Source organism: Hesperophylax consimilis, chromosome 20 (assembly GCF_061612785.1).
Source record: "Hesperophylax consimilis isolate HC1 chromosome 20, BYU_Hcon_1.0, whole genome shotgun sequence".
NCBI lineage: Eukaryota > Metazoa > Arthropoda > Insecta > Trichoptera > Limnephilidae > Hesperophylax > Hesperophylax consimilis.
In genome coordinates, this window is record NC_142855.1 from 24,950,210 (window position 1) to 24,968,000 (window position 17,791).

The 17,791-nt window shown below is 35.1% G+C and overlaps 1 protein-coding gene across 1 annotated transcript; it reads left to right on the forward strand.

Moving 5' to 3' along the window:
* The first annotated feature begins 5,418 nt into the window (after positions 1–5,418).
* LOC149414415 (salivary endonuclease-like) lies at positions 5,419–15,651 on the forward strand. The gene is made up of 7 exons (XM_089644168.1): positions 5,419–5,659; positions 9,304–9,488; positions 9,679–9,855; positions 10,746–11,040; positions 11,954–12,207; positions 14,125–14,280; positions 15,406–15,651. The coding sequence occupies exons 1-7, from the start codon at positions 5,419–5,421 to the stop codon at positions 15,649–15,651; spliced, it is 1,554 nt and encodes a 517-aa protein (XP_089500294.1).
* The last annotated feature ends 2,140 nt before the right edge of the window (positions 15,652–17,791 follow it).

Here is a 17,791-nt window from a genome sequence, read left to right on the forward strand (position 1 = left end):
ATCGATTGAGGCTCGATTAAGTACCAGGGAACCGTCCTCGTTCAAGGGAAAAAGCCACGTGGCATGTCGTATGTTGAAATCTCCTAATAGAAGGAATTCATCATTGGGGAAATTGGTATGCAACGTAGATATAAATTCAAAAAAGTCACTTAATGATTTAATCTGCTCCGTGCCTTGAACGAAATATGCGCAGAATATACGTAGTTTAGAAGCACGGCCTCCAGAACCTAGTGCAAGAGTAGCTGTGGCTGTCTCTGCACGCTTAATGGATGGGAGGGAAGGTGAGGGGCACACTGGTAGTTCGCGGCGCACTGCGATAAGTGAACCGCCGCCGAATGCCTGGTCCAACAGCTCATAGTCACGATCACAACGGTACACTACATATCGTTCATCAAATAATTCTGAGTCAAATATACTTGGCAAGAGCCAAGTCTCAGTCAGGCATATCACGTCATAATTGGCATTCAAAACACCGGAAAGGAAGACATGGGATTTCGTTCGGAGACCTCTAACATTTTGATAATAAATATTCAAATCACCGATAATATGCATTTGTATATAACATATAGGTCAAACATAGATACAAATATTAAGAGCACATACTTAAGACAAAATTTGGTAAATAAAATTAATACCATACTGTTGTTATAATACCCGTAACTTGAACCTAGAATTATGAAGTTATTATTATACCTGTAACTTGTACCTAGAATAGTGAAGCAAAGCATTAAAAACATAATATACAAAATTATCCACAAAAATAATGATATAAAGTTTTTATAATACCGATACCTTGCATTTGGATTTGAGAAGCAATTATACAATAAAATTACATACATGAGAAGATAAAAAGTAAACGATAAAAATGGTAATATTTTGGTGGCGCATTTAAGTGGAAGTTTTATATAATTTTGTTTAAATCTTCTGTTTTGAGGATTGCTTTAATTTGTGAACCCTCTGATTTCCTAACAAGGATTCTGCAGTTCCGGACCCAGACGAATCGATAGTTGTTTAACTTGGCCGCTTCCATATATATTACTATATATGGCTTCCATATGGTACTATATTACGGCAGTCAATCAAGTTATGTTTAATTACCAAATTTTGGTGAATTATTTTTAAAAATTGATTGTGCCTAAATGTATACTCGGACGGTGCTAATATAGAACATCCCGATATAATATGTTCTATAGTTTCCGGAAAAGCCAAACATTTTCTACACAAATCATCAATTTGATTTGTATCTTTGATTATATGCTTTCTATAATTTTTAGTATTAATGACTCTATCCTGAATGGCAAGCATAAATCATTTTTATTATAATTATTATTTATTATTTTTTATCTTTTTCACAATGTCATTTAATGTAGTGAAATATTTTATGTATCAAAAAATATGTAAACATTAATTCATGTATCAAATACGTCTGTCTCGACACAGGTTTATCCTAGTGAGACAGATATCGAAAAAAAACCTGTAAAAAAACTTTATATTGATAATAAAAAAAATAAAAATAAAAATAAAAAAATCGGAAATTTACAAAAATAATAAAATTGTGAACTACAATCTACCATACTTTACCCCATTACGACGTATATGTGCTGACGGAAAATCGGCTCTACTCGGAAATAAAATCAACAGAACTCGGACTTAAGGAGAAGCTTAATGCAAAATAGTGATTTTTCATTAATTTTTATAACGAATTGGTTTAAATTATAAATATGCTTTTCTTATCGTTTCCTTTGGGTAGAATTCAAATAAAAAATTATTTACTCAATACAAAATGTAAATTTAAACTACTAAAAAATGTATTTATTCAATAAAAAATTTATGAACGTACAAATGAAAGAACTTTAAAAAATACCGTATTATGGTAAAGATTATCTGTGACAATTTCCATTGATTAACTTTTTTGCGTTCTTATAATTTTTTTTATAAAATAAATAAAAACCACTTTTGCGCATGAAATCGAGCGTTTCTTGACTCCGTTTGCCAAGTGATTTTAATGCCTATCTGTATTCGTCAAGAAATATTTCAATTGTTATGTTGACTTTATATAAAAAATAAAGATTATCGTGGTAAAAACAAAGTGTTTTAATTATTTAATTAATTATTTATTTATTTATATATACGCCTAAAAAGGCTTTTACATAAAAGTGATACATGATACAGTGTACATAGGAGAATATCTGTATTATACAGGAGATACTGACGGTACATAGATGTAATCCATTGTAAAGTAGGTACAAAATACACAATTGTAAAATTGTGATTACAAGTATAATCTCTAAGCGCCCTTGAGGTGATTTTCTCACGAAAATATTAAGAAATAATTTTAAAAAATATATGAAGCAATATTAGTAAGACGTAAGAGTAAAATAAAGTAAAAAAGGAATTACAACAACACTACATATAAGACAAAACATTAAAACTAATTTACCAACGCTACTCTAATTTGTAGGATTCGACAAAGTGTTGGTATAGATTATGCTTAGTACTATAAAATGGAGTCAATAAATAAATCAATAGCACCCCCATACTTGTTGCCCATATCATGGGTCGGTGGTTTGGAGCCCACATCAGGTGAAGTATTCCCTCATGTTGGAGAGAGTGCAGAAGAAATTTCTGAGATTCCTCTACCTGAGGGAGTATGGCTACTACCCGTGGCTCTATCCTACTGACTTTCTCTTGGGCATGCTCGGTATGAACCATCTAGGGGTCAGAAGAGAAGTATTACACTTCTTCAAACTGATTCGTGGATGGTTTGAAAATCCGACTATCATGGAGAGTATTAGTCTCTAAGTTCCTGATGGTTATCTCCGTCACCGACAGCATAGACTGTTTTATCTCCCGGCCTGCAGGACCAACTTGCCAATGGTCATGCCGGTGGGGAGAGTAGTCTGGCTGTTGAACAGAATCAATTCGGATATCGACATATTTAGCTGAAGGTGAAGCTGCCTTTAAAAGGAAAGCTCTATTGATGCTTGTATAGTTGATACACCGCTTACTTATTATGTAATACCATTTTACAAATGTACTTAAAAACGAAATAAAATGTAATTTTGTAATGTTTTTAAAGGAATAAACTAATAGAATCATGCATCCTATTGGTCAGTGAGTGTGTCTGATAGTTGGTCGTGTATTTATTTTCAAAAGAATGTTGTATTTTGTTTTGTATTCTTAGTCGGCACATGGACTTTAATAGTGGCAACGATGGAAGGATTATCAATTATGTTGTTAATGACTCTGTGTAACACAACCAGGTCTGAAATAATTCTCCTGTCAGACAGTGTTATTAGATGCAATTGATTCACTAAACGACATAATTAATGTAATCAATAGGAATTCTGAGCTAAAATTTTCGTACTTAAGAAATTATTGCTGAACTCTTTCTATATTATCAGATTGAAGTTTAATGAAACTAAGAAAGCTACTTATAATTTGCAGGTAGTACACGAGCCCAGCACCGGCAAGGCCACCGCCTTCCTGGGACTGAACAACCCGCACGTGACTCTTGCCGAGGCGCGAGCTCTGGCGTTCTGCACCGACCGGTGCGCCGGCAACACCGCATTCAGTTGGCTCAACTGGCAGAACACCAACGTGGGCATGGGCTTCAGTATATGCTGCAATATCGCGGACTTCAGAGCGGTCGTCACCCGCCTGCCCGCCTTCACCGCTAACGGCGGACTTTTCTCCTAGACGTCTGTGCAACCTGACTTCAGATTTGTGCAACATAACCTAAGCGTTTTACAACTCAAACTAAGATTTAATAACCTAATTCCATTTCCAACTGGCAGAATTTTTGCGTGGGTATTCAGCATTCACAATAACATCGCCGAAATCAGTCACTAGGTTGCTCACCGCTGCCATTGGACATCTAGTTGACATCTGCGCAACGTGACCTAAAGTTTGTACAACTTAACCTAACCTTATATTTTTAAGGCTTTTTCTACTACAAATTCTAAGATTGACCATCTGATCTGATATCAATGTTAATATTTTTTATAATCTTAAATTATAAACAGTAAAAAGCTGTTGCCTACAGATATCGTGTTATTTTTTTCTAAAACATAATTTATCGAACCCACAATTGTTACGGTTTCCTAACCTAACCTAACCAAAATCGTCATGAGGCCATCTTGAAACCTAACCCTTCACGTCTTATCGATGTATTAAAGATGCTTTCCGATGTATGTCCGTTTCTAAATAAAATCCAAATGGAATATTTGTGAACGTACCCGAAAACTAAAAACTATTTTCCAAAGGTGATAAAATACGCTTTTAAATTTTAAATATTAGAAATAAACATAATTTTCGTGATATGAAAATTATGAAATCAAAGTTTAAATGGTTCGCCTTTTTTCGTCTAAACATTGAACTAATATAAAAAAAAATTTCATCAGACAAATATTTTATTGGTATCTCATTTTTTTGTGATTTTATATAAAAATAAATAAAACAAAATTTAATAAATTTTTCTCAAATTGCGGTCGTAACCTTTTTTTCATAGGAGTGTTTATTTTAATTCTTCTATTCGACTATGGAATCCCTAATTGTGGTATTTTGTGATGAGGAAGGTAAATGGGAGGAAAAGGAGATGGGATAAATGAAGGTGGGGATGTACTTGGCTGTTCCGAGCTGGTCACCAAACATGGCCAAAGCCATTTCAAGCAACAATTCTGATTTCAGAAGTGGCTAAAGTCAATTCAAGCAACGTTTCGATTCTGAATTGTTGTCTTTCACCGGAACGACACTGAAAGTATCTACCGTACTGCAAATAAACTATACGCGGTCACAAACAGAACCAAATTTTTTTTTAAATTTTATTTTTACTTTTTCTAATTTTTTTGCAACCGAGGGGAGCTTATGTTAAAATTGGGGACAAATTCACGCTACGACGCACTATACAATACATCAAACCGTTGATATAAGCACCCTAAAAATTTGATTTTAAAACTTCTGACAACTTGATTTACTCGAAAAGGAAAGCTGTAATAAAAAGTCATTTCACAAAACCGACTGCAAATGTGATGTAGATTTATCAGTTTCCTAATTGTACTATAAGTTTCCGGATACCGTGTATTATGATATTGAGGTTGTAACCTTTTATGAAAATGTATTATAAGTAAAGAGAGAAAAAATAGTTTTTCGATTACTAAGATTCACAATAAAACAAACCAAATGAGAAAGTTGAATAAAATCCACTCCACAACATATTTTGATAACAAAGATAACAAATTTTCCAAACAAAACATATAAAACTGCTACAATATTAATTTACATCATTGTGAATCCGACTTCCATGGTTTCAAAATCAAAAATAAACTAAAATCACTTTTTTTGTAAAAGTTTAAATATCCGCCTTTTAGTTTTCGAATCATATCAATTTTCAAAACGGTCCACGGTGAAGCAGAAAAAATGTGGACGAAGAATTGTGTAATTTTTTTGGCCTTTTTGGTGGCGTGTAATGCATACGAGGTTCCCGAGACTGTCAAGGCTCTCGGCTGGCACACTGACTTCCAGCAACTGCCGACTCCAGCGGACTTGGCTATGGAACTGTCTGAAGACGAATTTGAGGACTATTTGGACTTCTGGCTACAAAAGAAGAAGGAATTGACTCTGAAAAGTACCATTATTCAGAATGAAGTTGATTCGAGAGGTCAGTTGCTCTATATCACATTATATTGAAACTAGCTGAAGTCCCCAGGGTTGAACGGTTTTTATTATAATTTAATAAGCAGGCAGCATCCTGTTGATGCACTCATATCAGATTACACAATAAGTCTAACAGTAATTCAGTTATTTCAATTTAAAATAAGTTAACCAATTCTTATCTCCAAATAAGAATCAAACAGAGCTTTAAATAGGTTTATATTGGTGGAATGGAGGACATATTCTTGAAGTTTGTTCCATGCTTCCAATATTTCAAGGTATACGCTGACTACGAGTGCCCAATAAAATTTAACACTTTCCCGACATAATTACTAATTCCTGATGATCTCAAACTGTGCCCGTGTTATTGTTCTCAGGTGCAAAGCTTTCACTTAGAACAAATTTCACTTCGTTTCATTTTTACACTCAAAATAAATATGACATATTTATCAAAATATCCCACTGGTTAGGTTAGGTTAGGTTCGGTAGTATAGTAAGCTTGTAAAAATAATTACATCATTAGAAATCAACACGGCCGCTTATAATTTGTTAATAAATGTCTATCTCAAGCTATTTTCTGTTTTTTTCCATGTTTTTCCTTTATTGTTTCAACTAAAATGATGCAAAATACGTTTGCCCCAAGGTAAGTTCATAATTAGGTACTTCTCATACCGTCGAGATTTGGCTTAATTTGACAATTTTAGCGCAAAAACAGTTAGGGCACTGCTAGACGGCAAGTTCCTATTTCAAATCCCCGCAGTTATGTAACTAAGCAATACAAACAAAATAAAGAAAGAATTAGAGAATATGTTTTTTAATCTCAGATTAATTTGATAAATGATGTTATTGCTACGAGTATATTTAATTTTATCAGATTGGATTAATGATTAAAATTGGAGATATCCGACATTGTTAATACGGGGATTAGTCTAATCATTGATTGTTTGTTAAATTAATACCAAACATACTTGTATTATTTATTTACGAGGTGACGCGGTCCCGGCGTTGCATGGGGTTTTTACTGGTGTATAGTAAAGTTTGTAGGTTGTTGGAGTTTTAGTCTACCTGACAACTTGGTCAATTTTGAACTCCTCAGCACAAACAACTATTACCCGTAGAGTAAATTTGTTCGCTTTTTTAAAGGTCTCATAGAGATCGTTGTACCTCTCTTACCGTCAAAAAGAAAAAAAAAACACCAAGCTTTAAATTCAAAAATCTCGACTTTAACCACCGAATAATTAAAATTCACACCTCTATCAAATCAAAGGTTCCGACAGCAATTTGATAAAAAACGGAGGTGGCCATAATTTATTTATTTATTAATTTAAACGCCTTGATTAGCGTTTACATTATACATAATTTACTGCATAATACAGTGACAACAGAAGGTTTTTATTTTTAAAACATCAACACAAAAATAACATTTTTTTAAAGTTCACAACATATCTACAAGAAAACATCAAACATACGCAATCACTCTTTAAATATACTACATAAAAATGTCATTCAGGTATCTCTTGAACACAGGCAAACTTATATTAAATAATGAATTTGTTTCCAAGTGTGTGAAAGCGAGAAATAGGTGCATGTATGTGATAGTTGGTACTAAAGTTATTGTTGCAGAATAATATATTTTGCCTAGTTGCTCGAATAGGTAATCTGAAATCTATGAATTGCAGGAGTTCACAACAATCTAGTTTGGAGTTAATAATCTTAAATAAAACAGTTAGGTCATTTATTTTTCTTCTGTTTTCTAGGGAATGTATTTTAAGTATATTTAGTAATTTGATTGAATATTTGTTGAATATTCAATTTTATTTTATTATCAGTAATTTTAGATCAGTATTTCGACGAGAAAACTTAAGGCAAACCATTTTTTAATTTTTTTTCAAATTTTCATCAAAAATTTGAATATTTCATAAACTGTATATCTAGTAATTGAATATGAACGTGTATTTCATCACCTTTCAAAAACAGTTTTTAGTTTACGAATACATTTAGAAATATATAGTAGTACATACAGATTCTCTGACTTTCTGACAGCGTCTTTTAGAGATATAATGCCAAAGGCCTTGGACATTAATACAGTTTCTTGAACAAAGTATTTCAAATTATGAGCTTGGATCTTTATTCCAAGCCTTCGGCCCAGATACTCCGAAAGCGCGATCTCAAACTTAGTTTTTGGCTTGCGCTTAGGTTCCCTTAGTCGGCCTATAGCTGATGACGTTGTGATCTAAACTTTAACTGTCTCAGACCAGTGTTCTCCAGGACGCATGGTTCAGAGATATAGGGCCATTTCATTGTACTGGAGTCTTTCAGGGCATTTGATCCACTTAGTTGTTCTAAAATGTGCGATTATTTAGAGACCCCGGTTATGAGCCGTGCTGCTGTAATAAACATTGTTTGAAGTTCGTCCGTTTTTTGCAAATTTCGTTGCAGTAATCGAGACGTGAGACTTCGCAAGAGTTGATGAGTAGTTTTGTTACCTCTGTAGGGAGGTTTCTTCGGACAGACTATAGTGGTTAGTTGCGCGTGAGGTTAATTGAATAGCCTTAAAATGTGTACCCTTCACCCCCCCCCCCTTTTTCCCCTAGTCACCTTTCCTTGACCCGGGCCAAACGACAAGGAACATTATTATCGTTGCATTTTGGTCTCCGCGAACATTGTCGTGTCATTTTTTGTGAATACCCGAAAAGTGTTAAGCTCGGCTGTGATTATTTGGAACATCACATCGTCCAGTGTAACATTTTACCCGCAACAGTGAATCTCACTGTTTTTATGTTATGTGAACAAGTGTTAAAAGGAATTGCCTTAATTATATGCAAACTGATAGGTGTAGAAGGAACCAGCGGCTACGGAGGACGAGACCTAGGGGTAAGTCATTGGCCTTTCACACTCTTTTCCTCTCTTGTAAACACTATAAGGCAAATTCAATTCGTTTTGTTATGTTGTTAAGTCTTTATCACACTTCCCGCAACCTCCGCACTATTGCGAACGAAAGATTTTGCGCACCACCACTTGTCTTAGATACTAAACACTTAAAAATATCTTTTGAGGGGGTTCTGATGGGTAATTTTAGTATGGTTTTTATAATGCTCTTCTGAGCAATATCTAAGTGGTGAATATTATTTGCTGTAGCAGATCCCCATACTAGAATTCCGTACTCAAGACGGGAATGACATAAAGCATAAAATACTTTTTTGATGTCTTTCCTAGGTAGTATGTTTCTTAGGTTTTTGAAGAAATATACAAGTCTCGTAAGCTTTTTAATGATTCCATTTATGTGTATGTCCCATCTAAGGTTTTCGTCTATTTCCACTCCTAGATACTTAATACTTTTTGCCTTTGTTATAATAGGGCAAGAGCAATGTGACTTATTGTTTTGAAAATCGTGCAATTTCAGAGTGTATTCTTTACCCAGTTGACCTCTTGAGTTTAATGAAAAGGCTAGATAGTTTGTTTTAATTATATTAATTATTATTAAATACTTGAGAGTTTACAAAGGAATTCTTCACGAAAATCACATCTCCAGGGCAACAAACGATTTTTTTGGTCATAAATATCCGTAAATCTCCTACTTTAGCGAGAAAGTCCATAATTTAATCAGATGATCAAGTGTGGAATTAATTATGTATGTATTTTCTGTTTTAGCCTCCTGTTCAGTGACTGTGTCGTCTCTGACAGAACCACAGCCCGTGTACGCGACTGGTGGAGCCCTGCTGGCCCCCTCGGGCAACTCTGGTAGTATCGCCTTCTCCGACGGACAGGTGGTCACCATGGCTTGCCCCGGTAGCACCTTGAGTCATCCCTCAGCGACCACCAAGCCGGTGGAAGCCGTGAGTAGTTTTATTTTTATTTTGGTTTATTATTTATGTTAATAGAGATGATGTCAGATGCCAGATGATGTCATACTACGCACAATTATATCACTGTACAATTTAAGCGAATCATTAATCTTCTAAGGATCTATACGAAAGTTAGCTTTAAGAGTATCTTATCGATGACCATATCATTATACCCGCGCAGGGGTCGTTGGTGGTCAGAAGAGTTCATCACTCCCGGCTGGGGTCAGCGGCCATCAAAAGGAGAACAGGCAAAAGAAGGCAAAGGGCAGCAGCACTGAGGAGACACTGCTCCATCAATGGATATTTCTACAACCGAAAGACGTCCTTCTTCACCGCTCCCTACGGCAGCCAGCTGTCTGTGTGAGTCACCTCGCTGGTGTCCACCCAGGAGGTCATCAACCTCATGCTGGACAAGTATAAAGTATACTCCAATGCTCAGCGGTTTGCCTTGTTCGTCGTCAGGGATAATGGAGAGCAGCGAAGTTAGAAGGGTTATAAATACCCTCTGCTGGTGTGGGTGCAATTGGATCCGCATGAAGACAACTCCAGACTATTTGTGATGGATGATGACAAAACAAGAGACGTTTCTTGCGAAGACGCTCAGTTCTTTAATTTGTCTTTATATGAGTGTGAATCTGGTCTCCACATGTACGGTAAAGAAGAACAATTAAAAGAGATATTTTTCAAGGACACTCATTGAGTCCTCTTTAGTTTTGCTAAGCATTGAAACCTCCATCTAAAATGTTAATTATAAGCAAGTTTGGAATAAAAGTTTAGGCTTATACAAAAAAAGTAGTATAATTTCGCAACGAATTCAATTGAATTCCTAATCAATGATAGAATATTGTAAGTTTTTAACTAAATTAAGATTTTATGTCCGAATGTAGTTATTTCATATCGTATTAGGGATTGCGCTAATGATTGATGATATATTTACTATGTTATTTAATAATACATTCGTTTATACTAATAGTTTATCAGGAAAACTACCAATACTTTAAGAAAATGTGTTTCGAGGGTGTGATAATACATTCCTGTTTACTAAATGTTTATAAGCTTAAACCTATCAAAGAAATCCCGTTCATAACCGATTTACGATTAATTTAGTTTTCTTAATAGATTAGCAGACCTCATGTTTCTACATGAACCTAATACCTAATACAGAGCTTTTGTACTAGCGTTTGGTCTAGGGCTGACCCTGCTTGTAGCATCAACCCCCAAACTAGCATAACTGAATGTTATTTTCAGAATCTCGTCTGCAACGGAGGAACTTTGTTCTCGGCGTTGAGCTGGTTTTCCGGCACGATCGATTTCTCCACTGTGGCCTGCACAGCACACTCCAAACCCACCGAGGCCAGGGGGGGCAGCTGCGTGGACGGAGGCACCATCATCACTGTGGGTCTGGCCGCCGCAGGCAAGGCGCACACCATCATGACTATCTGCTTCCACGAGACCAAGGCAGAGGTGTTCTATGTACTTTACGACCAGAACCCCGAAAATGCTTTATACATGCTTGGTGTAGATAGACCTCTCACCTTCTCACGTGAGTTAAAAAATCATATTTTTGCATTAGTCTACACACAGTCTACGTCATCTTTGGGGATGTTGTGTGGGGTTTTTTTTAATCGGAATATGAGTTGAGTGATTGGCATTCAAATTTGGTGCACTCATTAAAAATAATCCATACCTCCAAATATTAATACTGATACGTATAAACTGATTATGGTGCTATATGGCCAATGAATTAACCTATATTTTACCGTTTATTTTGAATTGTTAGAATTTATAAAAAAATATTAAAAAATCTGAAATGAAAACTCGGCATAATATGCCAAAAATTGTTGCTTATTTACATGGAAAAAAGTCGACCCAATCGAAAACAAGGTTATCTTACTCTCTTTTCTTGGGCCAGCTAGTGGCATATTTACAAATATATAGACTGGAGTCAATACCGCTTATATCGATATCCTATTTTAATAGTATCGGCATTTACTTCGAGTATTAACTGTTAACGAACGCAATCAATTGATCACGCCTTAGCTAAGGATTGTGTATACGATTTCTTTCAGTTCCAAGAACTTAGTTTGTTCAACTCCACTCAATAATAAGACAGCTACTTTGCATAACGAAGGATATAATTAAAAAGCTGTGCAAATTGACAGTGGATTCGACACCTCGGAGGCCGCGCTAAAAGTAGCGGCTTTTGTCTACCGACTTTCGGAATCATACTCTGACCATACTCGCAAATATCGCTATCTGACCATAGATGACAGATTTTGTCAATATGGTATTGAAATAGGGCTTTGAATAGACCTCCAGAGATGCTTTTGGAGACGGTCTGTTCTCTTTGGCCTAAACCTTGCCAGATCCGGAACAGCTGATTTGAACTAGGTTTTCGCAGACCTCTTTCCAACAGTGTGAACCTTTTCAAATGACTTTGTCTTCTTTGTTCATAGAGGGCATCTACTTCCCCGGCCTGAGCGTGAACACGTTGTATACCCAGGACTCACAGAAGGCCGCGTTTGACACAATCCTTGGCTCTGGGGCCGCCGACAAGTACATCAATACCACCCATATCCTTACTCGAGGACATCTCGCCGCCAAGACGGACTTTGTGTTCTCTCCGGCGCAGAGAGCTACCTTTACATTTGTGAACGTGGCCCCGCAGTGGGAACCATTCAACGCAGGCAACTGGAAAACTCTGGAACAGGTAATCTTTTTTAAATCTTCTTGTATCCAAGATGGAACTTTACGTTACCTGTTTTTTTTGGTTGAAATTTCAATTAATTAACGATAAATTTGTGTATGTGAATCATACATCATTTGTAATTTAACTGAAAAAAAAATGCTTTTTTTAAAATAATTTTAATACCGTAGCAAAAAAGCCAAAACTATTTTTTTAAATAATGTTTATTAACCAAAATCACGATTAAATATTATTATTTAATAGACTATATTTGATCATTTAAAACACAAATAAATCAAGTAGGACATAGGACATATTTTGACATAGGCCCTGAGGGAAATTATTTTCTTCAGGGCCTCCTGTGTGGAGTTAATATAAAAAGGACATATCCGTACTAGATATTTTCTATACCTTTTGGTCAAATATAAATGTATGTTTTGATTGGGTTGGGTGTTTTGGTCAAATATAAATGTATGTTTTGATTGGGTTGGGTGTTTTGGTCAAATATAAATGTATGTTTTGATTGGGTTGGGTGTTTTGGTCAAATATAAATGTATGTTTTGATTGGGTTGGGTGTTTTGGTCAAATATAAATGTATGTTTTGATTGGGTTGGGTGTTTTGGTCAAATATAAATGTATGTTTTGATTGGGTTGGGTGTTTTGGTCAAATATAAATGTATGTTTTGATTGGGTTGGGTGTTTTGGTCAAATATAAATGTATGTTTTGATTGGGTTGGGTGTTTTGGTCAAATATAAATGTATGTTTTGATTGGGTTGGGTGTTTTGGTCAAATATAAATGTATGTTTTGATTGGGTTGGGTGTTTTGGTCAAATATAAATGTATGTTTTGATTGGGTTGGGTGTTTTGGTCAAATATAAATGTATGTTTTGATTGGGTTGGGTGTTTTGGTCAAATATAAATGGATGTTTTGCATAAAAAAAGGTCACGCAGCAGTTCCTCTTATTGAAAATAGAGCTTTTGGTCGAACAAACGACTCGTTCTCATGTGACAATTAAATGTTAACAGTGTACGAACGTTTGCGCGCGTTTAGAGTGTATCCAGACTTTGCACTGGTGCTGAATGACGCAGTTCCTCGGAGCATCTTCCATCGAAATAATGGTAGAACAAGTACAGATTTTTTTCCACCTGACGCTTATGCCTTAAAGATAGCAATTCGTTTGTTAAGATAGGGAATGTGTCAAACGCACCGTCCGTTTCTTCAGATGTTTGATGGCCGCAGTCATTTTCCCTCACGTAACATTAAAGATTAAGTTATTTTTATTTCATATTTATTTTTATTTATTTTTTTATTTTTTTAATTTATTTATTTATATATGTGCGATTGTGGGAAATGAACTCTTGACGCTTAGTCACAAAGCAAGCACGCTCTGTTTAAATCACACCCACCAAACATGCCATTTTTACGCTATCTAAAAAATACACTTTATTCAAAGAATAATCTTAAGCTGCCATCCATCATTAAAGATTTTAATTCTATTATTGATAATTCTATATAATCTCCTTAATTTGTTAAAAAACAACAATATTGTCCGGTCTCAAACCATTCGCTGTTTTAAATAAGGTATAAATTAAACATATCAGCAATTAAAAGAGGGGTTAACGGCCTCCCTCGTTGAGTGGTTACGATCATTTAATGTAATGTCATTAATTTGTGTTATTTCACAACTAATTCATTAATAATAATGTACAGCACTAACTGAAGTCTCCGGCGTTACCCGGGCTTGCTATACCAAATCTAATAAGTAACACAGACAACAGACAACAAAAGCATATTGTACGAAACAAAGTTAATATACTAAAAAATGTGGTTCCAAGGATTTTTTTTAACAAAATTTGAAGAATTAGTTAAAAAACCGAAAAAATTTAAAAACGTTAATCTCGCAAGTAATCTTTTAACTTCGTTAATTACAACGTTTCAGAACTTGAGACTGCGTATTGGAGAAACAAACGCAAGGACTAAGATCTACACCGGCACCTGGGGCATCCTTCAACTAAAGGACAACAGTGGAACTACAAGGAACCTTTACCTCAGTCCTTCAAGAAGTAAGATCCCTGTCCCGCTGTGGTACTACAAGGTAAAATATAACACAACTGTACATTTATATCTATCTATGTCATAATATATAAAAATCACGTTTCACTGCGTTCGTACACACTAATCTCCGAAATCGTCAAACCGATTTTAATGAAATTTTGTGAACGTGTAAAGTTGGTTCTAACTTGAAAGATATGACAGTTTTAGACCGGATAGTTGGCGTTGTTATCAGGATATAAAAAAAAATTAGCTTCAATTTTTTTTTTCTTCAGATTGCTTTGAAATTTTGACACAACGTTGGATTCGCGTTACGCGTATGTGCTTTAAAAATATGGATGTCACCGATAAAAACACGATTAAAAAAAAAACAGCGTAATCTGTTGGACAGACATGCTATTAAACAAAATGAATAAGTATAAAAAATCTGTTGGATATAAAGCAACACGCGCTATTGTTTTTCTATTCGCACAGACAGAATGAGCCACAGCAACGCGTAGCGGGGTACAGATGTTGTACGAGGTATTGAGTTATTTTATTATAGCCTTCTTGTAACTTTATCCCGTACTGTTGAACACATCTACAACTTCTGTGAAAGCATCGCCAATAGCATGCAATTTTGGTACAAGCAACTTTCTAAATGACTGAGTCTTGATATTGCTGTTTCATTGAGTCATGTTATTACATCCTTCTTGTAACTTTATTTCGTGTAGTCGAACACATCAAATCCACAAATTCTGTGAAAGCATTTCCAATAGCAATCTAGATAGAAGGAACAATCTAATTGACTGAGTCCTGATATTGTTGGTCTTCATTATCACCTGTCTTCGAAGATTAAACACTGTGTAAATTACAGTCTACTGACTATGAAATATTTCACATCACATTAAAACCTACTTATAAGTGTCAGCTACACTACTCGCTTCGACGCTTCGACGAAGTCCTCGACGAAGTTAGCCGAAGTTCGAAGTGCGTGTCCACACACTCGTGCAACTTCGCGAGTAACGCTTCGAGTCCTTTGACTCGGGGGCATTTACCGACAACAATCGGAAGTCGTGCGAAGCGAAGCGAAGTTGCCCGAAGCGAAGTGAAGTTCGTGCCCACACTATCGTATTCGGTCAACTTCGATCAACTTCGCGAGTAGTGTAGCTGGGCTTATAATTTGCAGTTAGTACACGAGCCCAGCACCGGCAAGGCCACCGCCTTCCTGGGACTGAACAACCCGCACGTGACTCTTGCCGAGGCGCAAGCTCTGGGGACACAATTCTGCCCCGACCAGTGCACCGACAACGAGGCATTCGATTGGATCAAATGGCAGAACACCAACGTGGGCATGGGCTTCAGTATCTGCTGCAATATCGCGGTCGTCACCCGCCTGCCCGCCTTCACCGCTAACGGCGGACTTTTCTCCTAGACGTCTGTGCAACCTGACTTCAGATTTTTGCAACCTAACCTAAGCGTTTTACAACTCAAACTAAGATTTATGCAATCTAACTTAATATTTGTGTAACACGACCTAACCTAACTCCAACTCCAACTTTACTGGTAGAATACCGACGAAGGTATAATCTTCAGCATCCGGTGCATAATCAACTAACTCAGACTGCTCAGACTGCTCAGGCTGCTCGCCTTTACCGCTAACGGCACACTTTATCTCGTAGACCTTATCTCGTTCAACCGGAACTAAGGTTTGTGCAATCTAACCTAAGATTTGTGCAATCCAACCTAACCAAACTCCACTTCCAACTGGCAGAATTCTAACGTAGGTATTCAGCATTCACAGTAATATCGCCGAAATCAGTCACTGGGTTGCTCGACTTCAACGCTGTCATTGGACTCTTATAGTGGACATCTGCGCAACCTGACCTAAAGTTTGAACAGCCTAACATAAACTTACATTTTTAAGGCTTTTTCTATTACAAATTCTAACATTGACCACCTGATCTGATATCACTGTTAATATTTTTTATAATCTTGCATTCTAAACAATAAAAAGCTATTTCATAAAGATATGTTTTATTCTAAAACATAATTTATCCAACCTACAGTTGTTACTGTTACCCAACCTAACCTAACCCTTCAGGCCTCTGGCTTATTTACGATATAATAGCTGAGATTTGAGAAAAAATTGTGAAACTTTGTGTTTTTTTTATTATTTTTTTTTATAAAAAATGAGATACCATTAATATATTTGTTTGATTTTTTTTCGTATTATGTTATTTGAGTTCAATGTTTAGACGAAAAAAGGTGAGCAATTTTTTACTTTTTAACGTTTGAGTTCAAAATTTTCATATCGCAAAAATGATCCAAATTTTTAATATTATAATATGTATTTCATCACCTTTGTAAAACAGTTTTTAGTTTTCGGATACGTTCAGATATATTCCATTTATTTAGATTTATTGCAAAGCGGAAATACGCACAAGTTCTCTGACTTTCTGACAGCATATTTAAGAAATAAAAGTGTCAATATGGTAATGGATTGAAGGTTTAAGTAAGTCAGAATTTGTTTATTTTATTAAGATAGAAATTATTTTACTGTATACGATTCTAACTTTACAGTCTAACAAAGAAATTTCGGTTTTAAGATGGTTTAATTATTGCCAATCTTAGTTCTTATTACACAATAATATATTATATAAGTAGAGATAAATGCAGTACATCATATTTAACCCTCTAGGCATTGGAAGGACATTACTAGCCACAAACATCATATTCCATTATAGCCTCTGAAGGACAGATCTGACCGGCAAGTCAATACATTATAAAAGTATTTTTATATTTTTTTTATAATGGATAAAAATTTTTAAAAAATGTCAAAGTGCGTGATTACGAATTGGAGATATTTTTTCATTGACATTTGAAAGTTAGAATTTATTACATGTTTTATTGCATAAACAGCATGAAAAGTAAATTGAATGTATTCTTAATAATTTCCTACACAAAACAAAATTGTTTTAAAATATATTGTGTGATTGATTAATACATTTTTGATAATTGATGTACTTTATCAGAATTGTTTGTATTAGGTATGTTGTTATGTATTTTTCTGTTATGGTTTGTTTTGTCGTTATTTTATTGGTCAATGACATAACTACTCTGATCACTGTCATATATGCATGTATAAAGACTGTTTATAACGCTAATAAATAAAATAAAAATAAAATAAAATAAAATATATATTTTTTTTTTAAATTTCAATGTTTTGTTCAAATAAAAACATTTCGAATATAATTTTATCTTGTTTCAATAATGCTTAGTTTCGTGCTACGTGTAAGTAAAATATTCAGTAATCCGCGTACAATTGTAATGTTATATTTCGCATTAGTCAGAAGTACACTGGAATATGCATCGCCTATTGGGAATCCACAATATAAACTTTACATAGATAATATAGAACGAATCCAAAACAAATTTATAAAATATATTACCTACAGATTCAACAATAATTTTGTGTGTACATTTGAAACTTTGCAGCGAAGACGAGCAGTAGCCGACTCAATATTTATACACAGAATTTTAAACAATGACATTGACTGTACTGAACTTCTGTC

What these genes read in the sequence shown, in the direction of transcription:
- LOC149414415 (XM_089644168.1), top strand. Translation starts at nt 5,419, where the DNA reads ATGTGGACGAAGAATTGTGTAATTTTTTTGGCCTTTTTGGTGGCGTGT. An exon ending in CCACCAAGCCGGTGGAAGCC is followed by an intron (nt 9,489 to 9,678) that starts GTGAGTAGTTTT and finishes ATACCCGCGCAG; the next exon opens with GGGTCGTTGGTGGTCAGAAG. An exon ending in ACTGGAAAACTCTGGAACAG is followed by an intron (nt 12,208 to 14,124) that starts GTAATCTTTTTT and finishes ACAACGTTTCAG; the next exon opens with AACTTGAGACTGCGTATTGG.